The 20,094-nt window shown below is 35.1% G+C and overlaps 1 protein-coding gene across 9 annotated transcripts in view; it reads right to left on the minus strand.

Moving 5' to 3' along the window:
• COL24A1 (collagen type XXIV alpha 1 chain) overlaps nt 1-20,094 on the minus strand; it is a 348,320-nt gene that overhangs the window by 237,926 nt on the left and 90,300 nt on the right. For 8 of the 9 annotated variants that reach the window (XR_006886072.1, XM_046645896.1, XM_046645897.1 and 5 more), the window contains 7 exons: nt 16,056-16,109; nt 13,981-14,025; nt 8,729-8,782; nt 8,608-8,652; nt 8,306-8,359; nt 7,991-8,044; nt 3,165-3,218 (listed from right to left, as the gene is read on the minus strand). Coding sequence is in view for 8 of the 9 variants with exons in the window: in XM_046645896.1 (XP_046501852.1) it covers nt 3,165-3,218; nt 7,991-8,044; nt 8,306-8,359; nt 8,608-8,652; nt 8,729-8,782; nt 13,981-14,025; nt 16,056-16,109 (360 nt within the window). In the remaining variant the exon portion in view is untranslated. The remainder of the gene's footprint in view (nt 1-3,164; nt 3,219-7,990; nt 8,045-8,305; nt 8,360-8,607; nt 8,653-8,728; nt 8,783-13,980; nt 14,026-16,055; nt 16,110-20,094) is intronic. The other variant, XM_046645900.1, reaches the window with a different exon arrangement.

Below are 20,094 nucleotides of genomic sequence, written 5' to 3' on the forward strand. Positions count from 1 at the left end.
TCCAAGAGAGAGATGCATATAACTGATCACGTTTCATTGTTTTGGCCAGTAGGAAGTTCAGACTCAAATTTGCAATCCAGTCCTAATAAAATGTACAGGACTTTGCGGCTATATTTTGGGGAAAAAGTCTTCCAATCTCAACTGAGTTCTTAACACAACTCAGAAATTATTTTATAACCCCCAGTCACTCCTCTGCTTACTCTTCACGAACTCCTCAAGAGCCCTCCTTCTGCCGGCACATATTCCTCTCAGTCTTGGGATTTACTCTCCTACTTACAAAGAAAACGGAGTCTATCCTATTTGACCTCTTTCAACTTCTTTCTCCTTTCAAAACAAATCCCCACACCACTTATGCTATACATAACATTTATTCTTGATTTTCCTTGCTTCTTAGAGAAATGCACTTAAGTCTGTAAATTTTCCTCTAAGTGTTGCTTTAGTCACAACACTCAAACTTTTCTAGTGATTTCTTCTTATTCATTTCTAAATATTTTCTAATTTCCATTGTGATTTTTTTCTTCTATCTAGACCATGAGTTACTTAGGAGTATGTTTTTAAGTTACCAAAGTTTATTTTACTGCCCTCACATTGTCAATTTAAAACTTAACTGCACTGTAGACATAGAATGCAGGCCTCTGGGGATGAGTGCCCAGATGTAGTATTTTCAGATCTTGTTTCATAAACCCTCCCTTAGTGATTTCATCTACTACAACTGCTTCCCCTAATACCTCTATGTGGATGACTATACAAATACATATCTCTAGTCCACTCTTTTCTTCTGAGTTTAGAGCCTACAGTTTTCTTTACCCTTATGGGACTAATTTCCTGTAGGTCCTAGAGGCACTTCAGCCCTGAAAAATTCAAAACCAAAGCATTATCTCCATCCACCATGAATATCTTCCTCCTCCTTCTCTTTTATTCTCTATTTTTAGAATGGTGATCCACATTTTATCCAACTGTTCAAGCAAGAAATATTAAAATTATCTTTTATTCCTCTTTCACACAAACTGAATGAATGATTCAAGTGCTGTGGATTATATTTCCTAATTATTTCTTAAAGCCGTCCTTTCCTCTCTATTGTCATAGGCCCTCATCGTTAATCCCCTGGGCTTGCATTATCCTCCGTATAGCCTTTAATTAGTCTTGTCATTTCTCCCTCCCTCCTTCTTGTCACCTTTCCCTCTCTCCTCTTTTACCTTTGTTCCAGCTACAACACATATGTCGAAAACATAAGTCTGATAATTCCATTCCCTTGCTTAAAAATCCTTGATCATTGTCTACAGGATAAAGCCTAAATTTAGCAAAACATAGAAGACTCTTTGAGAAAATTCATCCTCCGTGCAAGTATAAACTTTTCAGGCTTGATATACTATTAAACATACTATTTTAAATTCTTCGACCTGCAGTTCTTTTAAAAGCCTAATGTTGAGAACTTTGAGGATTTGAGGATTTGGATAAAAGCGTTGCCTCAAATATGGTCGCCTACGTATTACCTTCTTAAGATCAAGAAGTTATAATTTTTGGATTAGGCCCCATTTCCCAAAACAACCTTGCACCACTTCTTGAGAGAGTGCAGGTTCCATTTCTAGCCCCATGAAAAAATTTAATATAGGTGAGGAGGAAGAATGGGCACAGGCTGACAAGGTTGAGACTCAGAAACTTGTATTAGTAGTGCAGGAATCAAAGATAATGAGACAGTGTTTTGAATGGTGATTGCAAACCATAAAACCTCAAAGACAACAGAGAAAAAAGAAAGATTTTGAAAGACCAAGTGAAAAAAACATGGCCTAAGCATCCTTTAACCTGGCTTTATGAAAAAGAAGCAAAAGATCCAAAATCATCCTGATGGCAAGGAGGTGAAACAGTCCTTTCCAGCATGCATACCATCTGTAACTACAGTTACAAGAGAACAATGCATGTTCATAATAATCTTTGAACATAATGAAAGATGAATTAGGGTCTGCATCTTCAGTATGAGAACAGGTAAATATGATTCATTCCAGAAAGGTTTTCATGAAAAATTGTTGAAAGAATATAGGTTCATATAAGAGATAAACTTATATTAACCTGTTAATTATATGTTAGGTTCATAAAAGAGATAAACTTATATTAACCTGTTAATTATATGTTAATTGTTTTAGTTACTCAAAACAGTTTCCTTCTTTCCATAATGAAGACACAACATATTGCAGCATTTTATATCCTATTACCTCCCTATTAATAAAACTAAGTACAATGTAGTTTTTTAGATTTTTGAACTATCAATATCCAATGTGTTTTTAAACTAGACAATAAGTAAGAACAGGTATTTGCTAAAGAAATCAGCCAACCCTGAAAGACAGCTGTGGAGTACAAAGAGATCTCACGGTTCACAGAGAGGGAGAAAGCGTCAGTACAGCACTATGCCCAGAAACTCTCGCCTAGTGCCCTGACGACATGGAGACTGATTTGTTTATGCTGATTTATTTATTCTGAAGCCAAATTCATTTTCTCAGCTTTACTGCTATATCTACGACTCTGAATTAGACGTGTCTCTGTGTGCGTACGTGCATTTATATGTATATATTTGGGCTTACATTTCTGAACTAGAGTGAACTTCAGAAACTTTACCTCCATGTGATATACCTTTGACTCACAAAATTATTTTAAAAAACATGTCTCATCTCAGAAGTTTATGTACTATGTGGTCTTGTAGGAAAAAAAAAGCCACTCTATATCAAGCAATAAGCTAAAGTTTCAAAGAATATACAAGCAAATTTGATATATGTAACACAGATTTAATTGCATTTTATTCTAGAATATGAAATCAAAATGATATTTGCATATAGCAAAAATTGGAAGCATTCTGAATTAAAATTATGTGGATTTTAGGTCCTAAAATTTGATTTCAAGCCCCAAGTATCTGTTATTAATATCTTTTGTGCAGAACAAATAAATCGGCTTGATCTAATCAGGATGATAATGTGACTAAAAGTTTTTCTGTTTCCTTGGGATCACTGCTGCATACCTCCCAATGTAACAGAAAAAATTTAGTCCAGACTATGAAGATATAAACTTTAAAGAGAATCTTTATTAAGACTATTGTGTAAAAACATATTTTACCTAACAAGTTTAATTTCTAGGATTTTTGTTTCAAATTTATTATCTTCCCACCAACATTTTACCTCTGGTCCTGGAGGGCCTAATGGTCCTTGGGGTCCTGGGTCACCTATTTGGCCCTAAAATGGGGGGGGGGATCAAAATATAAACATTAATTTAACAAATATAATTTAAAAAGGAAGCAGACATATGGTAAGTAAACAGCACTCAAAATATTATGCTACACAAAGGTGTAATGACTTTTCAGCAAACAATGGTCAATATATTATGTCAAAGAAAGTTGTAACAACTTTTCAGAAAGAATTTGTAAACATCATCATTGTGGAAAACTTATTTAAATAAAATGTGTACAGATGTAATATACATTTATTCCTGTTAGAGATACAAACAAATTAATGAGTTTCAGTGCTCAAATAAAGAAAAAAAATTGTTTGTGTGCATTTCCCAGAGATAAGACAACAAAGTTTGACTCAACAAGGTGGGGAACTCTAGATGAGGAACTGCCTTCAGAAATAACCAGAGTCCTAGGACTGTCTGAAAATTCCCCTCTCCTCTGCTCCTATAAGGGGGCTAATTTAGTAATTAAGAATCTTGTTGCTTAATCTCTCTAAGCTTCAGTTTTCTCATCAATAAAAGGGGAATAATAATAGTAAGAGTGCTAACATTCTCACAGAGTCACTGTGAGGATTAAATGAGGCAATATACGTAAAGTGAGAAAGAAGCACAGTGCCTGGCACATAGAAAGTCCTCATCAAATGTTACCCAGATTTATAACCATTGACCCTTCCCTTCACAGCCTCTCTCCTCACTTGAACGAGACCTAGAATTCTAGACTGTTTTGATCCTTCAATTAAAATTTTGAGGAATTGGTTTCAGTACCTCTGAAGTCACTTTCTGACATACAGATTAAGAATTTTAAATCTGGGTTGGAGAGGAAGATCAGAGGAGAGAGAAGTGGGTATAAGGCCTGAAACTAGAGAGGGCTGGCAATGCTCGCAAGAGACGATAGTATAGAACAGGGAAGGCCAGTAGTCTGATATCCTTGTTTTCCTAAGAAAAACTATTGAATTCATTATTTCTGCCATGTTAAATTTCTATGTGAGCTTCAATTTTGATTTAAATAGGCCTCAGATCACATAAAATTTCAAGATACAATATGAGTTTATCCACTTTGCAAGAACTAAGGGCAGTTTCCTATATGCACTAAATCCATTGTCATACAGCACTGGAGAACCTGGACATGAAACAGTACACAGTACAACTGCTGCAACCAAAGCTAGAGAAAGGTCACGAAATAGCATTCAGAAGTTCATATAAGTTCTCCTAAATAAACAAAATCACCATCCATCATAGTCTGTATCTATGGGAGTCTTAAATTCTGAAATGACAAGTACCTCTCTTAGAGAGAGATGGAGTGCTCACCGGGGCCCTCTTGTGGCAAAATACAAACAAGAAGCTAAATTTACAAGCTTTGAGGAAAAAATAGCATACCCTAATCCTTTGTTTTCAGAAAAGTTTATTGACAACCAAATATATAAAAACATAAATTGTGAAACAATTTTATTCATTCTTCAGAATAATTTTTCATTTTTAAAAACTTCAATTGCAAGTTTCCTTGAATGTCAATTCTCCTTTATAAAAACTGAGTTTTCAAGTAACTTTCAGAGAATTCAATAATGATTGAGCAAACCTCTATAAATGACAGAAATTCTAGTAAGAAATGGAAAGGATATAATTGTCATTGTTTTCTCTGTGTTAAGGAAAAAATATTTCTTAACAACTTCAGATTGGTAGTTTTTTCTAGTTTTTAAATACTTGCAGAGCAAAAGCTTTCCTGTTTCAATATGTAAAAACCTTCCAGATCAGAACACTCTTTTATCTTAAAAATATTCTTACTCGTTACAACTCAGATCCATTTGGAAACAATATCAGTAACATCAACATTTTAGATAACAGAAAACCAAAAGTAGGAGATATAAGAAAAACATGCTTACGATTTTGGCATTCTTTCCATGATAGTACACAAATGTTTTAGGTAGGCACTAATTTGTATAATTGAATGCGGAAGTTTGTTTCATAATATGATAACTGATTCTGTGTAAGCTATTTTACATTAAACAGGTGTCTCCTTCTATAACTAGGGAAGGTTTCCAGGTCAAACCTCTACAATTTTTCTATTAATAAGATATAAACAAGTGATAAATAAAGTGACAATCTAAAGAGAAGGCCATCTCACAAATATTAATTCATAAATCTATCCTATCTTCAGTCCAAAGAATGTATTTTTCAAAGATGATAAAACAAAAAATGGTTAACTATCTCCTACCAAAGTAATCCCTGTTGACATTAAAAATGGTTTTTCTTTTTTTAATTAGAATACAGAAAGATATAAAATAAGCAAGTAAGAATCTCACTCTCACTGTCTCATGCTCCCAGCATCCCTGCCCTAAAAAACCCACATTAGAGTTTCTGGTGATTTATTCCAGGAAAAAAAAATATTAAGGGTTTTAAGACAATGTATTAAAGGTGAAACAGGCTCTCTGCCTTTTCTCTAGCTTAGACTAGAGAAATATTGGTAACCACTATTTAAGAGAGAAAAAGATCATAGAGTTACAGAGCTGCAAAGAACCTTTTAAATATGATGTAGTCTGACTCCCATTTAAAACATGAGAAACTGGATACCATGACGGTTAAATGCCCACAGCCATAGCAGGTCAGTGTCAGGGCTGGGACTAAAATGCAAGTCTCTGCTTCTCAGACCAGGGGCCCTCCTGCCCCCAGTAAACATGTTATCAATGTAAACTGAATCAAAGAGTAAGAGAAATGTTAAAAAGGTTTACCTTATAAAAGCATGATATTTGACTCTAGTTTTCTCAACTAACTGTAAAGCATAAGAGAATAATATTGATATCACTTATTACTCTGCACTGGCCTTAGAAAATGTGTTGAACCATTTCCTTCTATTATTATCAAAAGTTAGGAAATCCTCTCATTATAAAAAATTGAAGGTATAAGAAATTATGGTCTTATTTTGCCAAGCACTGCACATATCAGAAGTCCCTGTTCTGTGGTTTAGGATCATCCTTGCAAACCAGAAGCTTTTTGCTGTCTCATGACCTATTCTCACGCCCCTTATATACGCACTCTGAGATTCAACTCCAGGACACAAGTCTGAGTACATGGCTGACCAGGCTTACCCCGAGTCCAAGGTGAAAAACTAGTAAAACCCAAGTTCACCACAAACATGTCACTAGACAAATGGATGCCAAAACCTATTCTTTGGATTCAGTAATAACTGAGAGATGTATATGAAATGCTCCCTATTAGAAGTCATAAACTAGGGGGGTATATAACGTTCTGTAACTTAATGCTGCTTCCTTTGATGTGAAAATTAATAATCCTGAGATGGGAGGGTGGAGTTAGAGAGAACATGATGAATTGCTCAGGAAAACAACATTCTTTTTTTAGGTATATTTTAATATTATATTAATAAATTATAATTTTATATCTATTTTTCCTAACTACAATCATCTTCACAGAGTTATAATCAATATTAAAATCTACAAACAATCTTAAAATGTTAAACCCTAAAACAGTAATGCACAGTGGCTAATATATGATCTGATATACATGATCACCTAGTGTAGGGCCTTGCTTGCTCAACACCAGCCTAAATGCCCTATCACAGCCATGTAGACTTCTGGCCCCCTCTGGGGAGGACAGCAACCACCTGGCATTGTTATGATCCAGGGCCTGGCCAACTGGACCTGCTAATCTCAAAGAACATCATGTCTTGAAGAACACAGAGCCCTTCCACATGAGCTACTGGTCCTTGAAATGCTGGTCATGCAAGGTCAGTCCCTCTTGGCAAGCACGTAGCCTACTGAGCACCCTGCCTACTTGAGCGACTCCCTCTCTGTTCGTGGTAGTGGTGCACAACTCCATCGAGCCAGTTGCTCCTGGACTCCCTGTATGTAAGTTCCCAATAAACTCTTACGTCTTGTACATTATCTCTGGGTTTTTTTCTTTGGTCTCTCTGCTACCTATCCCACACTGCTCACATAATTGGGCGTGTGGTCAGAAACCTATTTTTCCCAGGTGACCACCAACTAACTATGGGACCTTGGGCAAGTCATTTAACTCTCTGTGTCTCAGTTTCCCTAAAACGTAAAATAGGAATAATAACAGTACCAACTTCATATGATTGTTTCGAGGGTTAAACTACACGTACGGTCCTTAGAAAGGTGCCTGGCACTTGGTAAACACTCAGTAAATGTTATCTATAATAATTATTATGATTTTTAATATGCAGATATATACTTTTAACTCATGTTTTAATCATTTGATTTAAATGATTTAAATTAGTCAGTAATTTTAGTTTTATAATTTTTTGGTTTCATGGTAACTACAATATAAGGTATCCTTTTTTTCCAAATAACTGATGCCCTAACTGGTTAAAAAAAGACATGGAACTAGAATATTTGGGCCCACAAAAGTGTGTGACATGCTATCTTTTCTTCAGAATGTTTCCGTAATGAAACAGATATTCGGAAAAATTAAAATATTATTTAAGGTGCTTTATATTTTCTGACTTAAAAGTCCACTACTTAACTTAAATACTGTCTCTAATAGATCAACAAGGTCTTTAGGACTCGTGGAAATTTGGTTTTGGCCTGGGATGAGAGGCGTGGGGCAGGTGTGGTCCAACAGTCTATGAAATGTGAGCTGAAAACTTGAAGGATTAGCTTTATTCTAGAACTAAGAGAGAAAATGCCAGGATACAGGCTTGCATCCTACCTCTTATATTCTACTAATGCCAACAAGCGTCAAGACTCATGCCATGGTGTGCACTCTGTTAATCAGAAAGAACAAAGCAAAAGTTCAAACCTACTGAAGTTCCTGGCTTTCCTCTCATCCCTGGTGGTCCTAGGAAACCAACAGCACCCTAAAAGAGGAGAATAGTAGAGGGAAGAGAAAAGCCATTATACTACAAATGGCAGATACCTCTATCACAGACTACTAAAAAAATTCATGGAAATATTCCAAAAAAATTGAGAAAACCTGTTTCAAACATGTAAAACCATATTGCTACCTTATCCTAAAAAATTCCATGGTTAAAACAATGAGTACTCCTTTCTTTTTAAAAAGTTTATACTTCTTCACTGTTTTTTTTGTATTTATACAAAATTAATGGCAAAACAGTTACCTTGTCTCCAGGATCCCCTGGTTCTCCGGGATCTCCCGCAGTGCCTTGTTCACCCTGGAGAGCACAATACCACACAAAGACACTTAAGCGTGGGAAACATGACAATAGTAGAAGAAAACAAATACTAATTATAGAAAAATCATTTCTCTAGCTTTCCTACTTCTGAGAAAAATTATATAATGGATAGTACAGATTAGATCTCATATATAAAAACAAAATATTTTATAAGTTGTGTTGATTCAAAAGAAAAAAATTAATGTGATAAGAAATGATCTCTATGATAATATAAATATTTAAATCACCTTATCACCTTTGATTCCAGGTAGGCCCTTATTCCCTGAAAGACCCTAAAAGAAAAAATGATATTTTGTGACATCATAGAGAAATTAAATGGAAATATCCACTATGCAAACAGAACCATACCATTGGGCCAGGAGTTCCAGAAGGTCCTATTGGTCCCATTGGGCCAACACTGCCCTGAAAAGCAGTAAGAAAAAAAGGCATCATTAAGCATCCATTAGGATTACAAAGAGAATGTGGTAAAATTAATTCATTAATTAACCCAGAACAGTTCATCTCACTAAGCTCCCACTCATGCTTTATTCTTCAACAACAACCTCTTTTTCTCTCCACATTTATAAATCACACAATCTTGAAACTTTATGAAGTCCATCTTATTTCCTGAAGCTTCTCATACTGATTTCATCCACAAGGACCTTTCCCTTCCTTGAGCTCCTGTAATACTTACTGTCCATGACATTCATCTCCAAATATGTCTCCAACTACATAATATCTTGAAGACAGATGAAATATTTTAGTGCCATGTCCCCAAGAAGTATTTAATAAATACTTCCTTTGATTGTCTTAGATTTTTATTTCACTCATTTATCTAATAAATATTTACCAGGCAGTTACTACGTGCCAGGCATTCCAATGATTTTATTTTATGATTTGAAATTTGCAGAATGAGAAAATTTACCATAATTTCAAGGATAAACTGAGAACACAAGACTCTGCTCTTCTGGGCTTCTCTCACTCATTCATCATTTAACATTTATTGGGCATAATATGTACCAGACACTGTAGTACTGTTGAGGAAACAAAGATGAAAAAGACGTAGTCACCAATGTCAAGGTTCTCAGTTTTAATGCTCCAATGCAAGATTCCTCAAAAACATAAATACCATTATCATCTCCTGCAAGCAAGAGACTTAGAAAAACTCCTTCAACATGGCATTTTAGAAGACAAAAGACAGTAACAACAATAAGGGTATCTGAAAGTAAAATTTGAAAAAATGGTGGACATCTCTTGATGGTTTGGGGATCAGTTATAATTTCTGGGTCACTGACACCTCAATTTTCTTTCTTTCTCTTATTATTTCTTTGTACTTGGCTACCGTATCATCCTTCATCCTCAAAGACCAAGTTGGTTTAAATCTTCCTTTAATGGCTTTCAAATAAGGAACTTTTCAAGGTATATCTGTGACAATGCAGAAACTTTATAGTTACAATCCAAATTTCTTAGGACAGCATCCCAGCCCTTCCTACCAGGCTCCACCAATCCTTCCAGTCTCATCTCCTCCCATTTGTCCCTCCTCTTCTACTTCTCCTTCCTCCAAATCCAACATTTTAGCCACAATGGACTGTTCTGCATTCTCGGAACACGCTCTGCCTTATCTCATGCTCCAAGCCTTTGAAGATATGGTTACACTACTGGAATGCCCTTCTTCTACACTACTGAGTATACTGTACTGTACTTTTTTATTCTGTCTTTCTAGTCTGTGCATTCTGTGAGAGCAGAAGCATAATTTAGTCATTTTTTATTTCCCAGACCCAACATAATAAAAGGTACATGATAGTTTTAAAAGAAAGTATGGAATGAATACTGGAGGAAGTTACCAACTTTAAAAATAAAATTTAAAATAGTGATTTTTAGACTTGTATCTCCCGACATAACAAAGTATTTCTAATAGTCTACATTTAAATACTACAAATTTCAGAATGGAAAATATGATGTCTTTACTTTTCAGTGAGTCCTAAAGTCTGTGAAATATAACTAACATAAGTTATTTCCAACATGTTTAATCCTGAAACATATGGGACTGTGAGAGGCAAAGAGTAATACTTTCCAACCTAACAAACAGATATGCAATATTAATACATCGTTTACAAACTCTGTCAATAGGAAACAAACATTCTTATAATTACAATGGCTAGTTTATTCAAAGTTCATAGCTTTAAAATTTATGATAGTTTCAAAAAACATAATAAACATCTGTTTGGAAATTTTGCAGCAATAATCATGTAAATATGGAAAGGAATATCTTACAAACAAATATTTCTTTGTTGTCCTGTTGTTTTTTCTATAGACAATATAATATTTTTAACTTTTGTTTCAGTAAATATATTCCTGTGCATAGTTTGGCATCTTCAGATGAATGTACTTTGTATGCACAATATCCTATTTTACTTTTTAATGACTCAAAGAAAAATCACAAATTAGCAAGTGTTGGGAGATATCAAAAAACATATACGTTATGAAAGACTTGCTAAAATAGAGAATTAAAAAATAAAATGATATGGATATAGAGATTTCCAAGAAACATCAAACATTTTGTGGCATGTCACAAGTTGTGTGGAAAATCCTACTCGTCACAAACTACAGCCTTCCGAAAGCGATCCATGATAGGTTAAGAGCAGTTTTCAGTTCCACAAAGATAATCAGAATGCCCTTCAGTACTCCCAACTTATCACACTCTTCTTCCATGGGAAGATGGAGTAGACAGAAGATATACTTTCATGCATGGGAGCTTGAGAGTGTCTGGGATATATCACTAGAGGGAGAAGAGCCTCTCACACCATCATAAATAATCGAGAACTTTTAAGTCAAAGTCAGTCAAAGAAACAGACACAAAGATAGGTTCTTTATATAAAAACAGCAGCCACTGGCTAATTAGAGTTCACATGAGTGAGCATATTGTGGAAAAGACTATGTTGGTTTTTTTTTTGAGGAAGATTAGCGCTGAGCTAACATCAGCCACCAATCCTCCTCTTTTTGCTGAGGAAGACCAGCCCTGAGCTAACATCCGTGTCCATCTTCCTCTACTTTGTATGTGGGATGCCTACCACAGCATTGCTTGACAAATGGTGACATGTCCACCCCAGGGATCCAAACCGGCAAACCCCAGGCTGCCGAAGCGGAACGTGCAAGCTTAACCGCTGTGCCCCCGGGCTGGCCCAAGACTGTGAGTTTCACATTGTGCTTTTCAACCATACCCACCCACACTGACAGGTAATAATCACTGTCACTAGTGCAGTTAAGAAAGCAAATGACAATAACAATCAACTGCAGGGAAAAAATAATTTAGAGAAGGCAATACCATTTCTTGTCAGAAACTATACTTGCTGGAAGGTAACTCTTGAGAGAGAAAGCAGAGGCTGCAGTTCTGGACAAGTAGATAAACTACTTAATATGAAATATAAAGGTTCTACATAATGTCTCTCAATTACCTTCAAAACCTCACCTCCTTCCACGCCACTCCCATCCTCCCACACCTCCTAGGCTACAATCCTGCTACTCCTCTTTCCATTTCCCAAGCATTCCATTTTTCCCCTCTTCGGTGCATTTGAATGAGTCTTCTTCTGCCTGAAGAGCCCTGTCCCCTTTTCCACCCCACCCCACTCATACACAGTCTTTAAGACACAGCTTAAAAGACGTCTCCTTTGTGAAAGCTACTCTGACTTTCTGAGATCACACAAATTGCTCCTTACTCAGTGGCTTAATTTTAGTCCATTATAGCAGTAATCACATTGTATGATACTGCTTCCTTTCCTTCTACGTCATTAGATTTTATAATGTTGTCAAAAATAGAAATCTTACTTGTATTTTTAGGCCTAGTGTCTAGTTCAGCATTTGATACTTCAGTAGGTGCACACATTATTTTGATTAAAAAATTAAATAATATACACTGGAGGTGGTAATACCTGCTCTATCTACTTTACTACTTGTTGAGGAACAAATGATATATGCATGGGAAAGTACTTCAAAAAGTATACAGTGCCATCTATATCAATGTAGAAGAGAAGAGGATTACAAAGATGACTGTTAGTGTCCTTAGTCATTTTCTTTTCTGTAGAATCTCTTCCCATCTACCAAAGGGTGAGTAGAGAAAGAGAAAGGACAGAAAAAGCAGTTCTTTTTACTGAGCACTATTATGTGTCAGCACTGTGCTAAGCCCAGGAACTGAAAGGTGGATAAGAGTTAACAACAAGGCAGAAAAGTAGAGGTAGAGTGTTTCAGGTATACAAACCAGTACAAAGGCCATGTAGTAGGGAGGCTGCAGGGCATCTGAGAAGGAACAGCTTTGCTAGTGCACAGACTATGTTCTCGAGATGCAGATAAGAACCAAAACAGTCTAGACATCTTAGGCCATGTTAAGAATTTTGGTCTTAATCTTAACTGTAATTGCAGAAACTCTGAGCTAAATAACTTGATGTTAGTAAGCTAAATGAAGAATGCATGAAAAATATTTTTGGAGTCCAACTCCCTTCCTCTGCTTCCTTTCTCTCCCCATTGATAAGGCCACTGACTACCACCTACAGGTTTAACCTTCTAAGTTCTGAGAGAAAAAAATTGGCCCTTTGGATTCCACCTTCACATAGAGCTTCTCATGAAGCCTAAAGAAATCTCATGAGAGACGGTATACATTTTCAAGTAATCTAAGTTCTTCGGAGGTGGCATAGCACAACGGGTAGAATTTTGGACTCTGGATATAGATAATCTGGCTTCAAACCTGGGCTCAACACTTATAGACTAAGTGGTTCTGGGTTGTTCTGAGAATTAAATAACATATCACTTGTGACTAGCACATACTAGTTACAGAAAATAGAAAATACTAAATAAAAGTGAGCTGTCCTTGCTAATTTTATTACTATTGCTATACTAATATTATTATGTAAGAGAAAAGTTTAAATTTCTTAGACTCACTCAGGTTTTCTGACTCTTAATTTTATACTCATCATCCCCAAATGGCAAGTTAAAACTTATGCTGATTTCTTCAGAGTTCCAATAACTGAAATCCTGACTTATTCCTTTGGCCAAGTTGTCACCTTCTGCCTTAGGGCAGTGAAGGTGGGGAAAGAACGTTAGATTTGGAGTCAGAAGACCTGTGTTCAGGTACCAACTAAAAATATTGTGGCTATAATTTACAGCATAAAACTCTGGGGTCTTAATTACCTATTTCACACGTTAGAGCAAGCTCTAAATTGATTTTTAAGGAACATGTTACCTCTGCTCATGGTCACATCCTACTATTTTATGGATATAAATAGTTTACTTTTAAGATTCTATCTTCATTAGACTCCTTACATTTCATAAAGGTTTGTCAGTCTTGCTTTCAGCTCAGCTGAATGCTAAAGCACATGCCTCTACATACATAAATACATATGTACTCATAAATCTGTAGAAATTTGTTATTTTAGTTTATCATAAAGTATAATTAATTTCTTGGTTTATATTATTGGTCTAATTCGTACATCTGGTAAGGAAATACATTTGAACAAGTTGATATCCAAAAATGACACTAAAACTTCTCGTTTTTCTAGTTTTAAAAACACATCTAACAACTATAAACCCACAAAAAATATTTTATAAGAATGATGATATTTGATACTCACTGTAAGTCCAGGAAATCCCGGAGGACCAACGCTACCTACGAGTCCCTATGTAAAATAAATGTGCAAAATCGGTTAGAGATGATGCCAAACTACTAAGTGTAGTTTCTAAAGATGAAGACAAAAAATTCTAGGAAAAAATATGTCAAATTTTATTTTCTTCTACAGCTAACTTCTAAAACTTCCCTACTCTTCTGCATCCTTCTAAGAAGTACAAATCTCTGGTGGCACTTTATGTTCTTCAAAAGTGCCCCTGGCTTCACGCTTTTGGACGAGAGAACTATCGCCCAGCCTAGGATATAGACTTTTCTACGTCTCCTATGTATCTTATGTAAATCCCATTAGTAATCAGCATTATAGACATAACCAACCTATACACTGTATGAAAAGACAGGTGGTCAGCATATAGGGTTAGAAGAAAATATTCAGATGTTGTAAAACACTATCAACTCTCTTGAAGTATATTATTTAAATTCTCTAAACTTCAGTTTTCTCATTTATAAAACAAGAATAATAATATTTATTCTCATTGTAAAGGTCACAATGAAAACTGTCATATGTATAAAAGGTTTTGAAAATTCTCATAAAGCACTATACAAATGTAATAAATTACCAACACTGTTAAATTATTTATATAAACATTTTTATTTATTTTAAATTATTAATATTAATTTTTCCAGTTGATTTGTGATGGGTTTTTGCGAAACTCTTTTGCACTTGTCATTATAGTCTTTATGATAATTCTTAATCCACTCCAGGTCATTGTTACATTATTTACATGGTACAAGGTACAAGAATAGTTCTTTTTTTTGCATTTCAAATTCTGTTTTGAAACTAAGGCATAGTATAAAATAAAGAGAATTATAAATCGACAAACTAAAAATATCCAGTTTATTTTTATAGGTTAAAGATTTTAAAGGCTGAAAATGCTCTTCAGGAAGGACTATGTTATATTTAAATAAAGAGCAGATTTCAAAAAGAAAAATTTTAAATATGGTAGGAGTCTAACCCTAAGAAACTTCATGTATATCTAATTGATAAAAAATTAAATCACCTGGCTTCACATCAGGTATGCAAGTACATAAATGGTATTAAAGAAAAAAGTAAATAATGCTTACTCTGTTATGCTTGAAATAAGAAGCTCCCCAGAATCACGGGGAGAAAAGGACCACAAGCATTCTACTTAAAACATCATTCAAGTTTTTAACAATTTATTTGGAAATCAGTTCTACTCTTCTTTTACCTGCCAAGTCTTAAAACAAATAAAACCTTGGCTAAATTAACTGAATAAGCTAATATAGTTATAATTCAGAAAAAGGAAATAAAAAGAAACTGTTTTTCAAACATTTACTTTAAGTATAAACGTTAGTAATTTACCTATATCTAAACATAGGAACTATTCCTATTTTAGGCTACAAGGATTTTGTGGTTGATTCTAATTCACCTTAAAATCTTATGAAAAGATTGATGCATGGCATAGATTGGGGAGTAGTTCCTGGATGATCTTTGAGAGCAAAAAGTGAAGATTTTTCTATCTAGTATCAAAAAACAGCAATCCATCACCATTCTTTGATAATATAATTAAATTAATTTTTGAATGGTAACTCCCAGATCTGAATATTGATATCTGAACCATCCCCCAAAAGACTTCTCTATAAAATACTCAAAAGTAAGGCAGATGAATGACAAGTTTGAGTCCAAAAGAGCAATCACTGAGTGCACAATTTTTGCATGAGGCTTGGTAGTATATTCATGTAAATGAAAGCCTTCTTCAACACCTCCCCAGATAGACAAGTCAGTATTGTGATCATATATTTCTAACATTTTACTTAAGCAGTCACATTTAACATGGTCAATATAATTAATTTTAATGATGATCTTTCAAGATAGAGTTTATTTATGACATTTTTGGCTTATTTCCCATGTTGAAAAATCACAAATTGAAATGTGCACAGTGGTATGGAAACTGTCTGGTCAATAATACTTATTCACAAATGTGGTAATGAGGATGGCAAGTGCAGTTGCTCTGGAGTCTCAGTGATGTCAGATGCAAGACTGCACCACCACTTTGTACTCACAGGACTGCCATCAGGACCAGCAGGGCCTCTGTCTCCAAAGTCACCTGGAAAACCCTGGCCCAGGGAAAGAGGAAGAAATGCTGTTAAAGCCAACATAGATAAAGAATTCACTTTTGCTATGTTTCCTGATAAAGAATTTAGTAATAGAAAATATTTATTTCCTAACCCCTAAATTGTAGTCCAATAAAAACTTGTATTTGTATTGCATAACACTTCATCGATTTTGTTAAATATAATATTTCTATATTTTGTAAAAATTACTTTAAATGCCACATAATATATAAGGAAAGCTAAGCTGGAGAAAATAGGAATTTATTCATCATTATATAAAGATTCACTGAATGAGAGGGAATATATGCAAGATTTCTGGCTGATCAATCCCTTAGTTATCTCTGCTATTTTATGCTGTTCCTATACCCACACCACAAAGAATGAAATGGCTGATATTATTTAAGCATGTGTTTAGCACACTTAGCATGTGCTAAGGGCTTTATACAGATTATTATATACACACTACTTCATTTCATCTTCATAACAGGTCGAATCAATGAGTACTGATATCCTCACTTGGTAGTTGAGGAAATTAAAGCACAGAGAGGCAAGGGCACTCGCACCCATTGGTGATGGCTGGGACTGAGATGTGAATGGAGGCAGTCTGACTGCAAAGTCAATGCTCTTTCTATCATGCTATACTTTAACTCATAATTCCAAGATACAATACAACATGTAAAAAAAATTATTTAAGTACTATTTCATTGGGGAAAGGCATAAGGCACATAAAAAACTGCAAACATAAACTGCGATGCCACTGAAAATCAAGCTTCTCAAACACCTAGCAAAAATTCTACACTGTAAAACTATGAAGATTAGTAAAGTAACACACTTTCTCATTATAAATTATATTGTAAAATAACTCACTTACTCAGTTACTCTTACTTTATATACTAAAGTTTTTCTCTAAAGATTTACCACTGGGTTTAACAATTTTAAAGCTCACTTAAAAGGTTACCTTTACCAAATGGTTTACAAGATTTATTATTAACAACATTTTGAATATTTATAAGACACAAAAATAAAAGTACATTATCAGATTCTTATAATTTCTTTATTTAGGCAAGCCAATATTAAATATTATATATTTAACAGATTGCCAAAAAACTAGTTTACTGGTACGAACATGAATAGGCTAAGATTAAAAGATGGTTTAACAACAGAAAAAAAGTATGACGTTTCTTAAGACAGTTAACTCATACTAGAAGCAGTTTCCCTTATTCTGTAATCAGAAGATAATGCAAAAACCATCTGTGTAGTTGAACATATTGTAGCCATACCCCCTTCAAAGTTAGCTGAAGTTCAGGCAGGCGTTTTGCTTTCATTGTCCTTGGAAGTCAAATTCTATTGTCAACAAGCTCACAAATCTGCAATACATCATTCTATTTGGTATGAGCTAATATGGGTATTTGAAAGTACTAATGATGCACAGGTAATGGAAAAAGTAGAGGATAAATTCTGTAATAAATCTGAAACACAAGAGATGACTGATTTTTTACATAGATACTAAGTAGGTTTTCCAGAAACCTCGGTGAAATAATAAAGACTTGGGGACATAGTGCATGAGTCCATTAACCTGTAATGTTCAGAATAGGCAAATGCACAGAGATAGAAAGCAGATTAGTGGTTGCGTAGGGCCCGTGGCATGGGGAGAAATGGGGAGTGACTGCTAATGAGTACAGCGTTTCTTTCCGGGTGATGAAAATGTTCTAAAATTAGTATGATAGCTACACAACTCTCTGAATATACTAATAACCACTGTACTGTACATTTTAAAAGGGTTAATTTTATGGTAAATGATTGTATCTCAATAAAGTTTTTCTTAAAGAATGAAGACACAATCAGTCTGAACAAGATGCGGAGCAGGACTGCTGAAAACATCCTCGGGGCTCACTCAGGATTGCCCAGAGGATGCACTCTTTGGGACTGATTGGCCCCCATCCTCAACCAGTGGGAAGACCTGCTCTCCAGTTCAGCTTCCCACAAAACTAGTGATTTCTCCCTTAGAAGAGGGGAAAAGGGAGAGAATTGTGATCAGTTCTCCACTTATCACAAAACCTGTACTTTCTACAATCCAAATAAAAACAATGAAATACTCACTAATTTCACTCCCTATTCTTCTGCTAGTTCAACAAGATGTATAATAAATATTAGTTCCACTTGACTTTGCCACTGAAACAATTTAGTTGAACTAAGTAATATCTACTTTTAAAATCTTTATGTATTATTTTTCTTCTCACTTTACTACCCATTAAACATTTCATTTTATTCTTAATTCTGTGTTCTAGATAGAAATCATTTATTATTTTTTTATCCTTCTTACATGTGGACCATGTGTCATCAATTTTTGAAGTAATTTCTACTAAATCTAAACATACTTTGTTTTATGAAAAGTACAGTCAATGCCACAAACAACATCATTATATTTGGCTATATAATGAATATATATTTTCTTCTTAAAAAACCTCATGCTGGGCCAGCCCCAGTGGCCTAGTGGTTAAATTCGGTGTGCTCCACTTTGGCAACACAGGTTCAGTTCCTGGGCACGAACCCACACCACTCATCTGTCAGTGGCCATGCTGTGGCAGCAGCTCACATACAAAAAAGAGGAAGACTGGCAACAGATGTTAGCTCAGGGTGAATCTTCCCTACGAAACACACACACACACATCATGACAATCTTTTATGTTGTTGAATACGTCATTGCTTGTTTGCTATTTAGTCAGTTATTTCAATTCTAGTAACTACATGCATGATTTTTTGTTTTTTTAATGCAAGAGAGGGTCTGTCTTCCTTTAATAATGAACCTATATGTTTGCAGCCACAAATCTTCACTGTTGAAAAACAACCTTCAAGATTGGTTGTGAAATACAGAACAATAGAGACAAAACCCTTTGCCTTTGAACTCAGAAGACAAAAGATAGCTTCTACAGTTTCTTTCTCCACTTGAAAGAATTTGTTGAAAAATGAAATACTAAATTTTCTCTCATATTTACCTAGTGGAAAATGATAACCATTACTTTAAATCAAGTTGTGTCTTCCTAGAAGTCTCCTCACACTGCCAAAGAATATAATGGCCATTTTCCAGGATTATCATCCAGAAGAAAGTTCAAGTTTTTGCTTTTCTTGCCTAATTGCCAATTTCATGAACAAAATAATTGTCTGCTAATGAGCATGCCAGAGTTACACTGTTGCTTCTGCATTGTGCATAATTCTAATTTTTACATTTTCATTGTTTTGATCAGTTATAAAATTTTATTTTATAGAGAATATGATATTTCAGGAATTTCATTTGACCTCTTCAAGTTGTGAATAATTTTGTTGCTACTTCCACTGTTTGATCAGTGTAGTGGACAGACTTTAAGACCCCCTTATGATTCCCACCTCCTGCTGTTCATGCTTTTGTGTGATACCCTCCCTCTGAGTGTACGTGGGTCTATGACTTGCTTCTTCCAACAAACAGAAAATAGTAAAGGTGATGGGATGTCACTGATGTGATTATGATTATGTTACACTATATAAGACTCCATCTTAGCAGCCTGGAGCTAGAGACTTCTATGATGAAGTAAGCAGCTGTGTTCAAAATGCCCACATGGCAGGGAACCGTGGGTGACCTCTAGGAACTGTGGACAGTCCATAAGACCAGAGGTTGGCCTACAGCAAAGAGCCAGCAAAAAGCCAGGGCCCTCAATTCTACAATCTCAAAGAAGTGAATTCTTCTCACAGCCTGAATGAGCTTAGAAATGAACACTTCCCCAACAAAGCCTCTAGATGATCCTGCAGGCAGCTGACACTTTGATCGCAGCCATATGACCCTGAGCAGAAGACCCAGTTAAGTAGCAACTGGATTCTTGATTCATGAAAACTGTGAGATAATAAATGGGTGTTGTTTTAAGCTGCTAAGTTTGTGGTATTTGTTATGCAGCAATAAACAAAAAACTAATGACATTGGTAATTAAATCTTTAAATAGAGGATATGTAAAGTCTT

This window comes from Equus quagga, chromosome 18 (assembly GCF_021613505.1).
Source record: "Equus quagga isolate Etosha38 chromosome 18, UCLA_HA_Equagga_1.0, whole genome shotgun sequence".
NCBI classification, from domain to species: domain Eukaryota; kingdom Metazoa; phylum Chordata; class Mammalia; order Perissodactyla; family Equidae; genus Equus; species Equus quagga.